At 34.8% G+C, this 22257-nt stretch overlaps 1 protein-coding gene across 1 annotated transcript; it reads right to left on the minus strand.

Moving 5' to 3' along the window:
* Positions 1 to 830: 830 nt before the first annotated feature.
* Positions 831 to 21823, minus strand: LOC143239631 (uncharacterized). Its single transcript, XM_076480938.1, has 2 exons — positions 21148 to 21823; positions 831 to 2099 (listed from the first exon to the last, which is right to left on the minus strand). Exons 1-2 carry the CDS (start codon positions 21578 to 21580, stop codon positions 1648 to 1650), a joined length of 885 nt encoding a protein of 294 aa, XP_076337053.1. The 5' UTR covers positions 21581 to 21823; the 3' UTR covers positions 831 to 1647.
* Positions 21824 to 22257: the final 434 nt, after the last annotated feature.

Consider the following 22257-nt stretch of genomic DNA (forward strand, 5'->3'; position numbering starts at 1 on the left):
GGAAAAGAAAATCCTCCGGTAAAGAGGTTAGATTAGACGAATTAGTTGAACTAATAACATTATCACCAAGTCCCAAGTCTCTAAATCGCATCACCATTAATGAAAAAAAACCCTGAACTTGTAGCTGAAACATCATGTTTCTAGTTCTGTTTCTTCTCTGTAAACTTTGTTAACATTTCTGCTAAATGTATTTTCAACAAGCAACGCAACGTTTTCTCACTCTCCCTTGTCATTAGGGCCTTAAAATATTTAAATTATACTTCCCGTGAAACTCACCTACACTTTTTCAACAAATATTTTTCAGCGTGTCATCTCGGTAAAATGGGTCTTTTTCGATAATTTAAAAAGACATGTCGGGGACTTTACAGTGGCACATTTCGCAAATAAACGTCCGCAAATACCCAGTGAAGAATTGCTCACACTTATGGCTCAGTAAATCAGAGTACTTTAAGTACTCGAATTATCCATGCTTTTCTATATGATTTCAGTTTATGTTTATATCAATTTTTTGCATGTTATACTTAGAGGCCTAACGCATATTGTGTGAGCCCCTTATAAGTTCATCTTTAGTGTGCACCTCACACTCTACGAATGTTAAGAGTTGATAAATCTTGTCTTTCAAAGTATGTGTGTTTTTTTATAGCAAAGCCACACCGGGCTATCTGATGAGTCCACCGTTTTCCAAGCATGTTAAAAAAATGAAAACATGGATAACCCTTAATATTTAACTATTGTCATTTATGATCTCACTTTATGAATGTCAAATAATATTTAGTGGGGTTTAGTGTGTATGTGTTACCAGATTAATCCAACTTTATCTGTTGAAGCAATACGGACTTTATTGACCACATAAAACATTCTTATACAATAGCACATAGACAGTATCAGGTGGTACAGTATATCTGTAAAGAATAGCAAAATTACACGACGAAAAACTCGGCTTTTGAAACCTTATCTTCACGGAAACTGGGATTGCTCATGATCTCAAATTACACACTCGTTTCTTTCCCTTGTGGTGGAAACACAAGTTAGAGTTTGGAGCTTTATGTAAAGGAACGTTCTAAAATATTCGTTTGATAAAGTAGTGAATTACTGTAATTCTATTTAATCTAATATTACAATAGCTCTTGAGCAGAGGAGTACTTCGTATGGTTACTGTAACAGTATTTTCTAGCTTGTCAATGAAATGTTTGTTATTTCTATCTGAGAGTGAATGTTAAAAACGGTAAATTTTACACATATAAGTGACGACTTACTGTGACGTTATGGTTTACACGTAAAATCTCCTTTTAACTTAAAAGTGTACAAGTATAATACAGATTTACTGGCCCGCGTCAATTAAAAAAAAAAAAAAAACTTTGAAAGAAAAGCTAATTATAAACAAGAGGAATTAGAAAGAAACAGGAGTTATTGAATTTTTTGAAGGAGTTTACACACACACACACACACGTTTTACTTCATATTTCACTTTGTTCTAAAGAGCATTATTTGTAGGCATAAACGCTACAAGTATACATTCTATGTACATAGCATGAATATTACTTATCAGAGCTGAATTTTTGAAATACACAAACGAATTTGGTTACTTCTAATATTGCCAGGACGAGCTCTCTGAATTAACGTAATTGTCTTTCATCGTCTATTGTTTTAAGAAGGACCTGGAGTTCTACCGTAAGTGTAGGGCTCGACGCTGCAACAATTTGTGACCGAAACGCCTGCTCCAGACACGGGGACTGGTGAGGGTATGGCCACGGCAGCCGCTGCCGCCGCCGCAGGGGGCAGGGGAACACCAGATTGGTTCATGTACGCTATAATCCTACGCATCTCTTCCAGGGCATTAGCCTGCATGAGGATATAGTTCTTAGCCAGGAGAAGAGTAGCGATTTTGGACAATTTTCGCACCGATGGAGAATGAGCGTACGGGATGATGGAACGTAGATCGTCGAGGGCGTCATTCAGGTCGTGCATTCTGCGACGTTCCCTTGCGTTAATACCGAGTCTTACGGTTTTAGCGTGGCGAAACCTCTTACCAGTGGTTGGTTCTCCTGCTTCGGATTTCTTGTGTAATTCTTTCTCGTTAGTCAAGGAGCTCGAAGTACCTGTAAAAGAAGCACGCTATGAAAACAACAACAACTGTCTTATTTTCTTACTCATGTTGATAACGTGTTAAAGTTGGTAAAAAAAATTATATGTATATTATTGCAGAGAAGTTAACAAGAAATACTTCTTTTGAAGAGAAAATATTAAATAATAATTTATTATTATCTCACATATGCACAAAAATGACTAATAGAGATTTTAAGGGCTATGAATCTAAAAACACAAAATTTTAAAATATCCATATTTGTAATTTTGTTTTAGCCTTAAGAATAAGGTCTATTTTTCTGGATTATATTTACTAATGATGCAAAAAAATTCCCGTTAAGTTGACCTTTATTAATTTGGCATCCATGTTATGGACGTAAATGCAGTGTTATCGTAAATGTTTTATAAATATGTCTTTACTTTTTAAAGTGAATTATCTACTTAGAGCAGATTTATATGTAATCCCTACATCAGTGACACAACTTCTGAAACCTGAAACGTAGAAAATTTAATAACTCTTCAAAATATCTCTGCAAGTTTTCCCAATATTTGTTCAAAATGAGAACAAGCTATTACCGATTTTAAAATTTCACCTACCGGCAGGTAGAATACCAACTTTTTACATAACTCTTAATTTACGTTGCGAAACAGTATATTTCAAAATACCAATTTTTGTTGGCAGCAGAGTCGCGGAACGACTGTTGGAGTCAAGCAGGTAACATTTCACTAGACACTTTTGTGATAAGTTCTTGGAAATCGATGAAGAGAGGACACTTCCTGCTACAAATTAACTGTTGGCGGAGCGAAACTGGGAAGGTTAAAAATCGTACAAATAATTTCAGTGAGGTAAATTGAAAATGATTTCCGGTTGTTTCTAATCACGTGACTTCCGTGTTTACAATATTAGTTCCTTATTGGCTTTAGTCACGTCATCTTTTTATTTTTTTTCGTCGAATCTTCACATGTCACATGTATTATTAGTGCTTACGTCACTTCTATATTCAAGTCACGTGCTATTTCTATTTTTTATGTATCTTTTTTTTTCTCACGTCACTTCCGTATTTACATAAATAAATAATTGGTTGATAGAAACATACACTATACCGAAGTCTTTCTATTTGGAAATATAATCGAATAATAATAAGTTAAACATCAGTAAACTGCTGCAAAAAACGTATTCACAAAATAATTAATAAACGTTTCTCTGCAATTTCTTCTACATTTTTTTTTCCTGGAAAACACTAATCGCTATCTGCATTTCACTTTCTTACATATTTTAATATAACGATAATGTGTTTCTAATTTGTATTGAAGGAGGCCTTAAAGTTTGTAATAGATATATGTATGATTTTACTGTCTTAATTTTACGTCGATGTCAAATCATAAACTCCATCTCTTCAATCTACTGTTCTCTAAAACAGGATTGGATCTTAAATGTTTCATATTTTGAGAAGCGTCCTGGTGTGAAATTTAAATAACTTGCATGCAATAACAACACAAAACATGGCTAGGTGGCTAGGGATCTTGACTCGTAATCTGAGGGTAGCAGGTTCGAATTCCCGTCACACCAAACATGCTCTCTTTTTCAGTCGTGGAGCGTTATATTGTGACGGTCAATCCCCACTGTTCGTTGGTAAACGTGTACCCCAAGAGTTGGTGTTGAGTGGTGATGACTAACTGCCTTCCCTCTAGTCTTTCACTGCTAAATTAGGGACGGCTAGCATAGATAGCCCTCGTGTAGCTTTGCGCAAATTTCAGAAAGCTCAGAAACCACAAGTTTGCAAACTACCAGTTACATTTCGAAATCAACTGTTGTTTTCATGAAAGAAATGGCTGACAAAAACAGAAACCACAACAAAACAATCTTACTCGGTCAAATAAGTGTCAAGTCCTATCTAATGTAACAAAAACATTTCTACTTTTGATATATTTGTGGAAATGTTGCTAAGAGTTTACTGATGTCGCCTGTTACAATGGCTATTATGGAATTTGCACTAGTGTGAAACTACAGCCTCATTGCTGAGCACAATAAGCAACGTAGTAAGTAGTTCCAATTGGAACACTAGCTTTAAAAACAACGTTTTTATAAAATGTGAGCTAATCTCAGAAGTAGTTTTGTACTAAAAACAAGTAATTAAGGCGTTGCTAAGAGTTTACTGATGTCGCCTGTTACAATGGCTATTGTGGAATTTGCACTAGTGTGAAACTACAGCCTCATTGCTGAGCACAATAAGCAACGTAGAAAGTAGTTCCAATTGGAACACTAGCTTTAAAAACAACGTTTTTATAAAATGTGAGCTAATCTCAGAAGTAGTTTTGTACTAAAAACAAGTAATTAAGGCGTTCAACTTTTAATCTGAGGGTCAGAGGTTAGTTTCTCTGTCACACCAAACATGCTCACCCTTTCACGGTAACGGTCAATTTTACAATTCGTTGGTAAAAGAGTAGTAAATATTTGACGGTAGGTAGTGATGCTTGGTTGCTTCCCTCTTACACTGCTAAATTATGGAGGATTAGCGCAGATAGCCCTGGTGTAGCCTTGCGCGAAAATTCAAAACAAACAACACAAAAAATAATCGCGCTCTTCAAAGCAAGACGACACTTCTAAGTCATTAACACCTACTAGACTGGAAATCAGCGAGAAATACTTCATCCGTTCTATGAATATTTTGAATTATCTAGTTTAAACGAAATAATAAAAAAGTGTGATACGTGCTTAGCCAGAGTTATCGATGAAGAGCGAAACTTCACGACAACTGACGGGTTCAGTGGTGAGGTGAGTCGGAGGAAAGATTGGGGCCTCACGATTCCTTTGTCATAGCTCTGGAGTTACTTCACAAAATACAGTTAATCAGGTAAAATGAATTAGCTGGTAGCTTCAATGGTTCACTACTTATATTAATTGGTGTAAGTGAGTTATAGTAAAAAATATATATACATTTCAGAAGCCATGTGGTTCCCAGATTATCAATAATGGGAGGCTATACTGGGGTTGCGAAGAGAAAATATGACGGAACTTTGCTTAATGTCTTTACTATGTGGTTAATCTTAAGAAGTAGTGTTATTCTTTCATTTCATTTTAAATATTAGTGTAAAGGCCTCTAGCGGCATAACGCTATGTCTGCGGACTTACAACGCTAGAAACCGGGTTTTGATACCGGTGGTGGGCAGAGCACATACAGCCCATTGTGTAGCTTTGTGCTTAGCGTGAAACAAACAAATAATTAGTGCAGAGCGACACAACAGTTTTCTACGGACAGCTAAACGGAAGTCAATACACAAAGCTGTCCCTAGCTAAAGGGAAGTCAATACACACAGGTGTCCCTAGCTAAAGGGAAATCAATACACAAAGCTGTCCCTAGCTAAAAAGAAGTCTTTGTTTGTTTGTTTGTTTGTCTTGGAATTTCGCACAAAGCTACTCGAGGGCTATCTGTGCTAACCGTCCCTAATTTAGCAGTGTAAAACTAGAGGGAAGGCAGCTAGTCATCACCACCCACCGCCAACTCTTGGGCTACTCTTTTACCAACGAATAGTGGGATTGACCGTCACATTATAACGCCCCCATGGCTGGGAGGGCGAGCATGTTTGGCGCGACTCGGGCGCAAACCCGCGACCCTCAGATTACGAAGCGCACGCCTTAACGCGCTAGGCCATGCCGGGCCCAAAAAGAAGTCAATACACACAGCTGTCCCTAGCTAAAGGGAAGTCAATACACAAAGCTGTCCCTAGCTAAAGGGAAGTCAATACACAAAGCTGTCACTAGCTAAAGAGAAGTCAATAGACAAAGCTGTCCCTAGCTAAAGAGAAGTCAATACACACAGCTGTCCCTAGCTAAAGGGAAGTCAATACACATAACTGTCCCTAGCTAAAGAGAAGTCAATACACACAGCTGTCCCTAGCTAAAGAGAAGTCAATACACATAACTGTTTCTAGCTAAAGGGAAGTCAAAACTATCCACCGCCAAGTTTTGTGTTATTCTTGTCTGATCGAATAGTAGGTTTTGATAGGTACACTTTTAGCTTACCCAGGACCACAAAATACAGAGCCCATTTTTTTGGAACAAAGAGACGCGAATCATGAACTCTCTGAACACCAGGCTAAACTTAGCCCTTCCTTTCAGTATTCTATGTGTTTTGTGATTAAGTGTTTTAAAGTTATGTATACACTATTTTAAGTCTTATTTAACGATAAGGGTCTTGAATGTTTATCAAAACACAAAGAGGGCTGATTGAAAATGTCTGAGAACTCCTTCACTAAAATAATACATTTTTTTTCTGAGTCTTCACATATGTAAAATAATCAAGATAATTTTAAATACTCCAATAACAATGTTAATCCCTTTACGAGTGTGCAAATTATGAAGACGTAATCTGCAATAACATCGCGGTAAGGTAGGTATGACATTTAAACCATTCAAAAAAATGATAATACACTCTCAAGTGCTGTTAATACTAGGCTTTAGAAACAAATGTGTGGAACGTGTACAGTGTTTTATTATATATGGTAAATGTATGTTGTTTATGAAAAATAAAAAAACACAAGTGCACACCATAAACCATGGTAACGTTATTGTGAAGGTGTCAGTTATTAACTTTTGAAGTTTGTTACAAATATATAGTTCCACTTTTCTTCTTTATCTTATAAAACCGTTTACTGCAAGTAAAGGCAATTTTTATTGTTTGTTTGTCTTTGAATTTCGCGCAAAGCTACATGAGATCTATTTGTGCTAGCCATCCCTAATTTAGCAGTGTAAGAATAAGGGAATGCAGTCAATTATCATCACCAACCGCCAACTCTTGGGCTACTATTTTACCAACGAATAGTGGGATTGACCGTGACGTTATAATGACCCCAAGGATGACAGGGCGAACATTTTTGGTATGATAGGGATTCGAACCCACGACCCTCAAATTACGAGTTGAGTGCTCTTACCAGTTGGCCATGCTAAATCCGTTATTTTTATATAACATTCAACAAACTGTAACTAAGCCTTTTTAAAAACATATTATTTGAAATTTGTAGCTGACTGTTGCATGCTATTTCCCTTTCTACTAGTAAAAGATAGTATAAATATAAAAAATAAAGTTCGATTAATAGGAAACTTAAGTCTATCAGTACTGGTGCTTAAATGTTCTCTAAAACAGCGACATCAACTACCAGATCAACCAATCAAATTCATCTGTGCTCTAAGAGTGTACTAGTTGATAAAATGTTAATACCTGATAGAAACATTTAACGCTGACAACATACGTCTCGATATTTTTTTTCCAGAATCTTCTATCTTTAACTTGATAACATAATAAATGGAAATATTACAGCTGCTGTGACTTGGTTTACCCTCACTTAATTAAACTGCTACTATACATTAGGCGTAAGAACAGTGTTTCTACACAACGTATGACTGTTGATGTGATGTTACTACGCTTACATTGGATATGCTGTTCAAAAAACTTGCTTTAATACAATTTGAGTTACTCATGAAGGATGGTTTTCTACACGTTCCATTAACTGACAGAAAGTTTAACACTAACTAAATATGGTTATAACATTTAGACAAGGCATGTTTGAAAATGTTAATGCTATTCTGTTAAAATACATGTACAAGTTAAAGAAAGGAAAGGAAAAATCGGCGTTTATTTTTGTTTCAAAGTACTTAACGCGTATTTTCAGTCACGAAATATCGTATTTTACGCCTTGTAAGACGCACTTTTTCTTTAAAAATACCTTAAAAACCTCATGCGTCTTCCAAGACAAAAGTGATGGGTTAAATAAAGCAAGAGAAAAGCTTAGGGTCTACTTAAAACAGTCTCTAACACAGAGTGTAACCTCATTAATAACCAATTACAAGTATTTTAAATAGCATAAACATTCGGTTTAACTAATATTGTCGATATACTCTAAAAATATTATGTATTTAACAGTATTTACTCAGTAGATTACAAAAAAGTCAAAGATTCATCAAGGTGTTGGTTGCTGAGCCAAAATATATTTTTCTTAGAATTGTCTTTCCAAAATGAGGGTCCGTCTTCCACGATGTAGCGTCTTACGAGGCGTAAAATACGGTAACTACACGGTGAGAGTCGACCCCGTGGCAGATCTCTGAAATTCTGATGAAGAGAGCCAGGTTCAAATCCTTGTGCCTCCACTAACTACGAAAGCATTTTAAACTGTGGACACGTTACTGTTATAAAAATAAGAATCAGTTCCTTATCATAGGTATTAGATTGTTGCTAGCTAGTATTCCGTCTCGGTGGTTATTAGTTTAAAATAAGGGAAAACAGTATGTGGCATTAATATACACTGCTGGCCAAAATCTTAAGGCCAATGAACATAAAGCGAAAATACGCATTTTGCGTTGTTAGACTCAACCACTTATTTGAGTAGAGCTTAGAAAGATGAAAATAAGAAAAGGGAAAATAAAAATAAAAACTTTTTTAGCATTTAATAGAGAAAAGTGAACACTATGAAATTAGCCTAAATACTAGCTGGTCAAATGTTTAAGACCATACTGAAAGGAAGCGTTAATCGGTAAACACGTAACGAAAATTAGTAATTTATGTTCAAGCATTAGCGTTGTCAACATCTCCCACTGACATCTCCTGTGATACATTGGGTAAAAACATGGCAAAGGCTGAAACGTTGACAGAGTTTGAACGTGGCAGAATTGTCGAACTGCAAAAGCAAGGTATCTCTCAACGTGCCATCGCTGGTGAGATTGGGCGTAATAAAACTGTTGTTGCAATTTTCTTAAAAGACCCTGAGGGATACGGAACAAGAATTTCAAGTAGTCGGCCCAGGAAAATTTCGCCAGCGTTGAGCAGGAGAATTCAATGGGTTGTCCGGCAAGATATCAGCCGATCGTCGAACCAGATTAAGGCCCTTACGGACGCAGAATGCAGCTGAAAAACAATAAGACGGTATCTACGAGAGAATGGCTTTAAAACCATAAACGTCTTCAAAGGCCACGCCTCCTTCCACACCACGAAATAGCTCGGTTAAACTTTGCTGAGAAGCACCAAACATGGGACGTAGAAAAGTGGAAGAATATTTTGTTCTCTGATAAGAAAACATTTAACCTGGATAGTCCAGATGGCTTCCAACGTTACTGGCACAATAAGGATATTCTACCGGAGACATTTTCTACACGGCATAGTAGAGGAGGTTGCATCATGATCTGGAGTACTTTCTTCTTCCATGGAGCAATGGACCTTCAGGTTATACAGGGGCGTCAAACAGCAGCTGGCTACACTGGCATATTGGAGAGAGCATCCTTAGTGACTGAAGGCATTCGCTTGTGTGGAAATGACTGGATCTTTCAGTAGGACAACGCTTCAATCCACAATGCCCGCAGGACAAAGGACTTTTTCATGGCGAATAACGTGATTCTTTTGAACTATCCAGAGTTTACGCCTGAACTGAACGCCACTGAAAATGTTTGGGTGTGGATGGCAATGGAAGTCTATAGAAATGGACGTCAATTCCAAACAGTGCATGATCTTCGTGAAGCCATCTTCACCACTTGGAACAACATTCCAGCCAGCCTTCTGCAAACGCTTATATCGACCATTCCAAAGCGAATGTTTGAAGTTATTCGCACTGACGGCTGTGCAACTCACTATTGAGACCTCTTGTTGGGCATTTCCTACCCTGTTTAGTATGGTCTGAAACTTTTGACCAGTTAGTATTTAGGCCAATTTCATAGTGTTCACATTTTCTCTATTAAATGCTAAAAAAGTTTTTATTTTTATTTTCCCTTAATATTCCCTTCAAATAAGTGGTTGAATATAAGAACGCAAAATGAATATTTTTTTTATGTTCATTGGCCTTAAGATTTTGGCCAGCAATGTATATATTTGTCATTTGTGTTTCTAAGAATCAAATGGACCAAAATATAACATTATCTATAATCATGTCTACTTTGTATTTGAAATACCACAAAATTAACTTTAATTTATCATTCAATATATTTGATAAACAATGATAAAATTAGCTGAAAATTGGAGCTTTTTGACTCTTACATTTTGTATTACAATTATCGCTTCAGAATCTAGATTGTTTCGTTATATTTCGTTAACATCAAGTACGAAAACACGATAATGTATCGTATAACTAATGGTAACCCAATAAGTGTGTTGGTAAAACGATATTAAGTTTTCAGTTTTATACGATCAAATGTTCGATATTCTTCAAGACGACGAATTGTTGCTGTATCCAAAGGATGCCAGCAAGGCGTTTGTGTGTTTTAGTGTAGTTAGATAAGTGGTAAGTACTGTAATCTTCTTCAGCAACTTACTGCTTGGTGAATGAGATAATAGACCAGTAGTGGGTTGTTCACAACCCTCACTGTTAAACCATGTGACATATATTCAACGTGGTTATAATGTTCGTAACACGAATAGATCTATTGACTGTTAACTCGTCCCCTACGGACTCGCAACGTTGAAACCCGGTGTTTGATTCCCAGAGGTGGACACATCAGATAACCTATTGTGAGTTTGCTCCAAAGCAAGCAAACAAAATTGTTTACCTAATCGTAACAGCGCGTGTGTTAAACGTAGTTACAATAATCGACTGTTAATCAAGTTATAGTATGTGTTAACCACTTCACTGAGGCAACAACGTTTACCCCCTGTACGAAAATTATTTGTGTTAATTTTGATGTAATGTTACGGCTATTTCTACATTGTCACATAGTGGATATTCTACGAATGAATAGTAAAATCATTTGTTTTCTAATGACTTATTATTTCATATTTTAATATAATCTGCCAGATTTTCCGTGATATTCATAGGCCTACACTTTTTAACTGCACAACTTTTCATGTTGATATATCCTCTTATAGTGCACACTTTACGTAGATCCAGTACTGCAAATAATTATTTGTAGTAAATACTGGGACTTCTTAAGATAGTCACAGCTTTGATAATTCTATGATTGTAAGTCGGGAAACGTTTTATACAATTTAAAATACAGATCGTAGCTTGTTCCAAGTTTATCATAACTAAACGATAGCATATTAACTATAGAAGAAAAGCAGTGGATTCCTTGAAGCTCTATTACTAATCCCAAAACACTTTACCCTGCTGAAGATATTATTTTGTCATGTGGTTTATACATCATATAACCATTAGAAATCTTGGTAATTTTCCTGATGCGCCCTAGGCTCATAATATAAGGGTCACGGGTTCAATATTCTCGTCACACTGGACAAGCTCATCCTTTCAGCCATGGGGGCGGTATTATGTTACAGTCAATCTCACAATTCGTATAGGCCTAGCCTGGCCAGGTGGTTAGGGGGCTCGACTCGTAATGTGAGGGTCACGGGTGCGATTCCTTGTCACACCAAACATGCTCGCCCTTTCAGCTGTGGGGGCGTTATGATGTGACGGTTAGTCATTTAAAATAGTAGCCCAAGAGTTGGTGGTGTATGGCGATGATTAGCTGCCTTCTTTCACTAAAAAATTAGGGACGGCTCGCGCAGATAGCCCTCTTGTAGCTTTGCTCAAAATTCAAAACAAACAAAGAAACAAATGTGCATTTTACGTGCAGATATGTAGGGAATAGATTTTATCATGCGTCATATATTCTACGTCACAGCGCAAACGTATAAACATACATGTCATAACCCTAGGCTTCACAGTAGAAAGCAGCGAACAAGTTAACTCAATTACGACGTTGTTACGATGTTCGACGGTTACACTAGTCATATCTCATGATAATTAACGTAGCTTCAACACTTGTCTTTTAATCTTATCGTACGGTGTGTTATTCAACGTGTTCACGTGTTTAATTCTTGTAATTTTTATGTTAAATGTTATGTAATTTTAACAACCGTCGTACAACTGCTTCCACTACACAGGTCGTAAGCTATTTACTACAATAATCTGTGTTTTACTTCACAGAAAATGTTGGTTATATACAATAAAACTCTAGGATCTAAAGAAGTAATCGTAACTTTAAGAAAGCATAAATATCAATTTACCATATTATAAATTGAAAGTAACAATATTTTACTATAAATCAGAAATGTATATTTTTGGACTAACTTAATTACTAGTAATCAAATGTTTTAAATAGCCTGTTACTAATAACTTACATAAGCATCGTATTACATTGAATACAAAGTCAAAAGTCATAAATAATATTATATCTTACAACTTCCTGGAATTATACAGAGCTTTCTGTTTGTCACGAGAAATTGCTTGAAATACGTTTATGACCTCGAATCTTTAACACGGTAAAATGTATAGTACTTTGCAATAAGAACAAATGCATAATTTTCTCTTCATTTCTATATTATTCAAACACGTTATGAATGAATCAAAAATATGTTTTATAAGTTTTATAAGTGTGCTTAATAAATGTGTAATTTTTGTTTCGTTTGTTTTGAATTTTGCACAAAACTACTCGAGGGCTATCTGTGCTAGCCGTCACTAATTCTGCAGTGCAAGACTAGAGGGAAGGCAGCTAGTAATCACCACCCACCGCCAACTCTTGGGCTACTCTTTTACCAATGAATAGTGGGATTGACCGTCACATTATAACGCCCCCACAGTTGAACGGGCGAGCATGTTTGGTGTGACGAGGATTCGAACCTGCGACCCTCGGATTACGAGTCAAGTGCTTTAACCACCTGACCATGCCGGGGCCGTAGAATTTTGTAACGGTTATTGAAACGCAGAGAAACCTGCCTTGCTACTCTAATTCGATATTTATTAATGCACGTTATATGGCTTAAGCAACATATGTCAGCCACATCGTGGTGACGATTCCATCAGGCGTAGTAGATACCCCACTTAGTCTTAACGCGTAGTAACACCAAGTTAACCACTGTTATAAAATTCAAAGTGCAAAAACAAAATAAAACTTTGAATTATTTTTATCAAATAAAAAATGAATCAATTTTTTTGCAAAACCAGATGAGACGTGTGCAGACTCTTATGATCTATAGCGAATACAAAATTGCCCAAAAGTGTCAGTAAATAGAGGTAAGAATTCCCCGTTTAAATGTAAAATATCTGGATTTTGTTACAGTTGGAAATTCGACTTGAAAGGTTGTACTCAATATAAACGTAGGTTTATAATTACAGCTTGCCGTGCACTAAAAATATATAAAGATAAAAAACGTCTTGTTTTGTTCAATTCATGCTGGACTGTGTGAGGCCTAGTTGTTAGTGGACTATTGATTCTCGTTTCGTTGCCACAAAAAATCAAGTTCCAATTTGGAGATTGTGGGTGCTCTATGAGAGTGATGGTCTAATCCCAATATTAGATTAGAGTTGACCAAGAATTGGCGATAGAAACTGTTGCTTAGTTGCCTCCCTCCTATTGTCTGTCAGTTTGAAATTAGGAGCGGCCATGCGCAGAGGGTTTCCAGTGTAGCTTTGCGCGAATATCCGAAACAAATAAACCAATCAGCGCACGTCATATGTCAAAAAGAGTTGGCGTCAGAATTGCTGCATTCATAGAACGAATATTATATAATCAGTTTCGTACACTGAAGTGAGTTTTGGAAAACGTGCTCTGAAATGTTTGGAAATATATAATCTGTGAACCAATACACAATTATATATATTTCTCGTCTTAGCATGTGTTTACCGATGTTATGATAACATTATTACATATGTATAAATTGCAACTTGGTGCACAATTATTTATTTCAGGAAGAACACATCTCAAAGTGAAGAACTTTAACTAAATATAGTTTCCACTAAGAACGAATTAAGGCCCGGCATGGCCAAGTGTGTTAAGGCGTTCGACTCGTACTCCGAGGGTCGCAGGTTCGAATCCCGGTCCCACCAAACATGCTCGCCCATTCAGCCGTGTGGGCGTTATAATGTAACAGTCAATCCCACTATTCGTTGGTAAAAGAGTAGCCCAAGAGACGGCGGTGGGTGGTAATGACTAGCTGCCTTCCTTCTAGTCTTGTACTGCTAAATTAAGGACGGCTAGCGCAGATAGCTCTTGAGTAGCTTTGCGCGAAATTCAAAATACAAAATACAAGAACAAATTAAATCCTGCTCAAAACCAAACTTTATTTGTCATATTGCTCTGTTATCATTTTTGTTCAATCTTCCCGATAAAAACTACTAGAATTAATAAACTTCCTAGGTTTATTTCTACTGTGAAAGAAACATAGACTAATGAAATAACATCATAAAGATACTAATATCGATAACTCTATAAAAGACATATATCAGGTCATCCCTTAAGTAATGTCCGATTTTAGGTTCAAAAAAAGAGAAAGGATTTCAAATGTTTTTAATGTTATTTAATCAATAATGTATGTTCCATTATTATTAATTACTTTCTGCCAACGATTCACAAGCTTCTGAATGTCACTTCTATAAAATTCCTGGGGTTTGTAGGAAAAGAATGTGGAGAAGGTAGTTTTGACGTCTTCGTGTGTTCCAAGCTCTTTTCCATCAAGGTAGTTATGCAGACTTCGAAATAGATGATAATCAGATGGTACAAGGTCTGGATAATCAGGAGGATGTGGAAGTTTTTCCCGGCCTTGCTCTTCAATCTTTGCAGATGTGATTCTTGCTGTATGGGGCCGTGCATTATCTTGGTGTAACACAACACCTTTACGATTGATCAATCAGGCCTCTTTTCTTTCAGTACAAAATTCAAACGCCCTAACTGTTGACAATAGAAGTCTGATGTAATCGTTACATTGAGTGACAGCAACTCAAAGTGGATCACACAAACAATATCCCACCAAATACCTAACAAAACTTTAGGAAAGTAGAGTGTAGGTCCATTTTTGGCTATGCTTTAGCCACTTTACCTGCACTGAGCCATGTTCTGCGGCGCTTAACATTTTTATAATATATCAATTTTTCTTTTCCAGTTACTAACCTGTTCGAAAAAGGTGAGTTACATTCACGAGAGTGCAGAAAAGTGCGAATGTCTACTCTTGCTCTAAAGCTGACTTCCGTCAAATCGTGAAAGAGCCATTTTCCAAGTTTTGACATCTTTCCCAGCTGTTGCAGATGACGGTGAACTATTGAATGGGTTGAATTAAGCTTCTGTGCTTGTCCTTCAACTGTTACAACACAATCTTCATCAAGTGCAGCCAGCAGCAAGTCATCATTAAACTCAACAGGACGACCTGAACATGGCGCATCACTTAAGCTGTAGTCATCTAATCTGAACGTCTGAAACCACCTTCGACATTTTCTGCACCATAAACATCTCGAATGTTTCGTGTAGTTTCTGCTGCACTGTTGCCTTTTCTAAACTTATAAATATTATAAGCCTAATGTGCTCCTCAGTCCCATTCATCTTCATAAGGGTTTATTTGATTAATGATCTGAAAAAGTTTAGTTGAATTAGTTTCTTTTATTTGTCTGAACAGTTTTATATACGTCCTACTACCTGTTTTAGTCGTTAAACCCTTCTAAAAAGACAGAAATGATGATGCACTTTTTGTATTATATTTTCGGACATTACTTATGGAATGACCTGATAGTTTGAGTACTTTTTTAAGTGTCCAACTGTTATCTTACAAATAATTATGTCATAATTTTTTATTTACTCAACTGGGATTCCAACGCGTAACTTCTATTATAAAGCTCCTAAAACGTACTAGCAGGACACATTTTTAACAACTCATAACTATCACAACTACAACGTTTAGGGTGCATAAGACACTATGAAATATTTTATACCTTAAATTAAAGATGGAATATGAAACTAGATGTGTATATGCCAAAATCTGCTGCCTAAACAATAGTTTTATAGTTTAGGCTTAACTTTTAGACAGGATTCTTAAAACATACTTTACTCTAGACCTTTTACAATAACACAGTTCCGGTAAATCTACTCGTGTCTACTACTTCCTATACATATATAGTATATCTGTTTTTAGAAACAACCTATTAAATGTTTCCTAAACCTGTTAAAAAGGAATGTAGTTCTTCTTTATCGCTTCCACAGGTCTTATTCAACTATTTGAATTTTTCTGAAGGTACAGATAGAAACGCCTCCTGTAAAAAAGTCAGTGTTGATAAAGTGACTTTTCTTAGTTTGTACATTATACAAATGTTCTTTCACTTGTTTTCAAGGGTATCACGATCATTCTGTAATTATCGCGTGATTCTCTGGATGAACTTGCAAAAATAAATAGTACATTCCTGAAGTTGTTACTTATAATTAGAAATAAATAGAACATTTTCTAATTTGTTATTTATAACTAGAAGTAAATAGAACATTTCTCATGTTGTTATTCATAAGTCAATAAACACAACATTTACCAATTTGTTATTCATGCATCAATAAAGAGAACATTTATCAAATTGCTATTAATAAGTAAAAATAAATAAAACATTTTGTAAGTCAATAAAAAGAATATTTCACCATTTGTTATTCGTACGTTAATAAACAGAACACCTGACAAGCAATTTTCCTAATTCAATAAATAGAACATTTCGTAAGCTGTTTATTCGTAAGTCAGTAAATCAAACATTTCGTTATGTTTCATCATAATACAAAACATATATGGGCAGTGTTTTAGTGAGAAGTTATTCCTGCATTTAATAAGAAGATCGTGAAATTCGTTCTACGAAGTTTTATCTCTATAAATTACAATTATCTACACTATTTCAGTGTGTGTAAAGCAGTTAATAGCCAGACAAGTGTGATATCATTGAAGACTCAGTTCATTTTCAAATAGGTTTTTTTGTGTGTATGCCTCTGAACACTAGAATAATTTATTGGCTTGCTATATAAATCAAAGGATAATATTTCACAATCTTTTCCTTAAGCTTGTTCAATATTACGAATTATAAGGTAATAGAATAACATGCTGCTAAAATGTATGTACTGTTTACATATTCACATTTTTCGTACACAGTAACTTGGCAACGTGACAAATTTTAAAACTGATGAATTTACGTACAAAATTTCTTTCATATACACTAAAATTTATCTCAGTCAAACCATATCTATGGTTACATTATTTATATAATCCCAGTAGTTTATATACATATGACCAAAAATAACCTATATCGCACATTTCAGTATTAAGTATTATGTAAATATAACCAAAATAGTTTATAAAATGCTGAAATTGATTATATTTACCTCGAGAAGTTAAATTAAAGAGATATTTTCGTAACTCATATTTGCTTGAGACAGTCATTCACACAAAAACTGAAATTGAATAGTATTCGGTCATTTTAGACAAGAACGTGGCTGAAAAAACGTAGAAGCTAAATAGTATAAAAATAAATGTTTGATACAGCAACGGCCAAGAAATAGCAAAACTATCATGTATTGAAACAAAACGTAATCCAAACAGATCAGACCTAGCAATTTAAAAACTAAGAAATATTTAAAATAATTTCACTTCACTTCTTACCAAGAAACATAAAACTAAGCAGTATTCAAATAAATATGTGTACAAATATTCCAATAATATGGAATCTAATGGACATTTAAAGTACGGATGAATTCTTTTTTCATTAGGATTTAGAAACTTGAAGAACAATTTCATTGTTAGAAACGTCTAAATTGTTGGTGTAATCGTTAAGAATTTACAGATTTTAAGAATAATTTTATTGTCAGTAAACGTCTAATTTCTGGTGTAATCGTTAAAAAGATACAGAGTTTAAGAATAATTTTGTTATCAGAAACGTCTGATTTGTTGGTGTAATCGTTAAAAAGATACAGAGTTTAAGAATAATTTTGTTGTCAGAAACGTCTGATTTGTTGGTGTAATCGTTAAAAAGATACAGAGTTTAAGAATAATTTTGTTGTCAGAAACGTCTGATTTGTTGGTGTAATCGTTAAAAAGATACAGAGTTTAAGAATAATTTCGTTGTCAGAAACGTCTGATTTGTAGGTGTAATTGTTAAGAATTTACAGAGTTTAATAATAATTTTGTTGTCAGAAACGTCTGATTTGTAGGTGTAATTGTTAAGAATTTACAGAGTTTAATAATAATTTTATTGTCAGAAACGTCTAATTTCTGGTGTATTCGTTAAAAATTTACAGACTTTAAGAATAATTTTATAGTCAGAAACGTCTGATTTGTTGGTTAATCATTAAGAATTTACAGACTTTAAGAATACTTTTATCGTCAAAAACCGCTAATTTGTTGGTTAATCATTAAGAATTTACAGACTTTAAGAATACTTTTATCGTCAAAAACCGCTAATTTGTTGGTTAATCATTAAGAATTTACAAAATTTAAGAATACCTTTATCGTCAGAAACGGCTAATTTGTTGGTTACTCGTTAAGAATTTACAGACTTTAAAAATACTTTTATCGTCAAAAACGAGTAATTTGTTGGTGTAATCGTTAAAAAGTTACAGACTTTAAGAATACCTTTATGGTCAGAAACGGCTAATTTATTGGTTAATCATTAAGAATTTGCAGACTTTAAGAATACCTTTATCGTCAAAAACGGCTAATTTGTTGGTTAAACATTAAGAATTTACAGAATACTTTTATCGTCAGAAACGAGTAATTTGTTGGTGTAATCGTTAAAAATTTACAGAGTTGAATAATGATTTTATGTTAGAAACGTCTAATTTCTGGTGTAATCGTTAAGAATTTACAGGCTTTAATAATACTTTTATTATTAGAAACGTCAAATTTGTTGACGTAACTATTTGTTTAACGTACTTTGATAAATAATATTGAAATTAAAACTTGTTCTATCACAAAACTTGAAATTATATATTAGTTGACATAAGTACTCAAGTATCGATTTTATTGTCCAGTGGCGAATTTGATACAAACTTTAAAATACCCAAAGAAATTAACAATTTATTTAACTTAGCTGTCAATTCGGTTAAATTCTAAAAAATAAAACATTGTTTTATATTTGTTTTTTTAATTTTCTTTCCATTCACGGCACAGAAGACTACTAAATCTTATCCAGATGAGTGTGGACGTTCTTCTGAATGGCTCAAAACCAAATTATATTTACATACCTACATTGTTTTTTGTGGGGTTTTTTTAGAAAATAACATTGGCTTGGACTCACTTTTTTATCTTTATTTTAACAATAATGTTTTCCAGTGTTCAGGCCATTGCGAGAATCAATGAAAACCGTTTAGAACATATGATGCTTTTAGTAATTTTATTGAAGGATAAACCTGATGTGAATAATCAAAAACAACGGAAATCCCATTAAAAACTTCTTTCTACAGCCTTCGATACCCCCTGTATCGCATCCAAACTTCCTTCAATAAAGCATATTGTTCTCTATATACGTAGTAGTTAGTGCCTTAGAAAGAAGTAATGTGTGATAATTTCTCTAAAACCGATCTATTTCAGTATCTTTATCGAGATTTTAAAATATTTCGAAATTTCACCTAATATTTAAACGGCTATTCTAGTGTGTAAGTAGGTGAATAACAACAACAAATAAAACTGTAAAATTAAATATTAACTAATATTTACTAGCTAATCAAGATAGAAACTTACATCTCTGATCAAAAATCACTCAACTTATTTTAGTGCACTTCATATTCCACTGTAATCTGTCAGCGTATGATTATGAAGGTAAGCGGTTATTTGTACCTTCAAAGTTATAGAAAGTAACTGACTATGAGAGACTGTAAAACTAGCCATCAATTTCTTCAATTAGTTTCTTTAGAGTACATGTACTATCCTAATGCGGTTTTTCCCGTAGTATTTCTCTCTACTGCAGGGACGACATTTATACAGGGTAAAACATAATCAGACAAACCAATAGTAAGACTCGTTATAAAATACAGTCTAAGGTACTTGATAATACCGTATTTGCTACAAGGTCATCTATTAGCTCTTTGATTGATATGAACTTTACTTCGAAATATTTTTTGTCGTTTACTACTAGCTTATGCCGCATAAGAATACTTCACTTACAACTGATGTATTTAAGTACAAGAATACTTCACTTACAACTGATGTATTTAAGTATAAGAATACTTCACTTACAACTGATGTATTTAATTATAAGAATGCTTCACCTACAACTGATGTATTTAAGTATAAGAATGCTTCACCTACAACTGATGTAATTAAGAAAAGAATACTTCACCTACAACTGATGTATTCAATTATAAGAATACTTCACCTACAACTGATGTATTTAATTATAAGAATACTTCACTTACAACTGATGTATTTAAGTATAAGAATGCTTAACCTGCAACTGATGTATTTAATTATAAGAATACTTCACCTACAACTGATGTATTTAATTATAAGAATACTTCATCTAACAACTGATGTATTTAATTGTACTTTTGAATTTGCACGAACTTCTAAGTAGGATCATTTCAAATACTCTGTTTTTTATTAAGTTATGGAAGTTTTTAAATTTTAATATGGAGTTATAATTTATGTAGAAAATATGCAAGTGTTATTTTTTTACATAAGGAAATGATGATAAACGTAGCGGAAAATGGTTTTCCATAATTAAACTTTTGCTGTTCATGTTTATATATGAAAAACGTTTTTCCATTTGTACTAATTATCAGATAGAGAGAAAAATAACCAATAGAAGTTCAACCTAACAGGTGAGTTTTGAATCAAGTCAGGACATTAAATTATTGTATGTTTTGGGAGTTACAACATAAGTATCCTTAGTAAAAAAAAGATACGTCCAACCTACTAACAATATCATGAATTATTAACGCACAGGTAACTGATACACCAAGATTTCTCAACAAGAAAGCTACGATAATCAGTGTACAAGTAACACGTTACAACTACACCAGTTTGTGTTTCTTCATAAATATTCAAGTCGAAAGCTGAGTGATAAAGTTATAGTAAATTCAGTTTTAATTTTAGAGAAAGAACCAAGCATATAGCGTTACGTAAAAACAGTGTAAACAAATAGAACAGTTGAAAATAGTGTTTAATACGTACATAAGTGGTTTCATGGTTAATCTTTGACTTTACACACTGGCGAAGAGATGAACTAATTTATGTTGAAATCAGAAAAGAATTTAATAAGGAACAAATCTCCCACAGAAATGGATAGAAGAACTGACCATTTTAAAACTTTGTGGAAAAAGATATTCGGTTGTTAAACGATTTAAAAGAGATCTCGACCTACTTGCGAATGACCTTTTGTCCTGCGAGTTATCGTCGTCAGTACTTCCTTGCTGTGCTTCATCGGCTGTATCGCCATCAGTGTTACCGGTTTCGCTCGGAGAGGATGGGGGTCCGCCATTCCGAAAACCTCCTCTTAGGCTGGATGAGGACAGAGGAGAAGCCACGGGTCGCGACTCTGAATCAGAGACAGGTGCCGATGATGGTATTGTTAGATTTGTAGCGTACTCGTTGATTGTTTGAAAGTCTGAAGAAGATGTGCTGGAAGAAACCAGCTGGGTTAGTGATCCTGTCCGGAAAGCCTCTGCTGTCGAGACTAAAGGTGGAGGAGGTGGTGGAAAAACGGAAGCAGGTAGTCCGTAGGAGAATGCAGACGAGGAAATCACATGTCGAAATGTACTTGAGGAGCAGACAGATTCCATGTTTTCGAGGGGCATGAAAGTTAGTTTGTTTTTGTCCTACTCGTAGAAATCAAATAAGAAAAAATAGAATGTCATTGAAAAAAAAAAGATACCAATTTTATTTTCTTCGAAAATTACAACGTTAGATTTATTCTAGCTTTCAGTTTTTCGGTATAAGTTCTCTTCTAACGAAGTTGGCGTGAAAATTGTCCCAGTTTTGTCTCTGCCTCTATCATCCACAACAGATAATACAATCGCTTCTAAAAGTCTGCTGTTCCCTTCTCCACCTCCTCTTGTGTGACGCATCACATTTTCTCCGCCTATTCACGCACTTTATTGCCACGCCTGCTAGCCAATCACTCTGACGAGTGTGCTGCTTGGAGATTGCCAGCGGCTGTTTGTTCCAATTGGGACAGTTGATTCAAACTACGTGCGATTATAAATGTTTCTGTGACTTTGTAAGTTAAATATTTCGAAAGAAATTAGGGTAGACGGCTCCTATACTTGTAATATCGTAGTATTTAGAGAACGCGACAGCTCTTTTATCTGTAATACCGTAATATTTAGAGATGTGAGAGATATGTGTAACCTCAACAGCATTTCTTTGTTAATTATTACGTGGAGCTAATGTAATATAATTCTGTTATTGTTGTTTTGAATTAAGCACAAAGCTACACAATGGGCTATCTGTGCTCTGCCCATCACGGGTATCG

This window comes from Tachypleus tridentatus, chromosome 13 (assembly GCF_004210375.1).
Source record: "Tachypleus tridentatus isolate NWPU-2018 chromosome 13, ASM421037v1, whole genome shotgun sequence".
Taxonomy (NCBI): domain Eukaryota; kingdom Metazoa; phylum Arthropoda; class Merostomata; order Xiphosura; family Limulidae; genus Tachypleus; species Tachypleus tridentatus.

Bases quoted from the DNA above. Each gene is read 5' to 3' on its own strand.
- LOC143239631 (XM_076480938.1), bottom strand. From the start codon at position 21,580: ATGCCCCTCGAAAACATGGAATCTGTCTGCTCCTCAAGTACATTTCGA. The intron at 2,100-21,147 runs GTAGGTCGAGAT...CTTCTTTTACAG, and splicing joins GGACAAAAGGTCATTCGCAA to GTACTTCGAGCTCCTTGACT.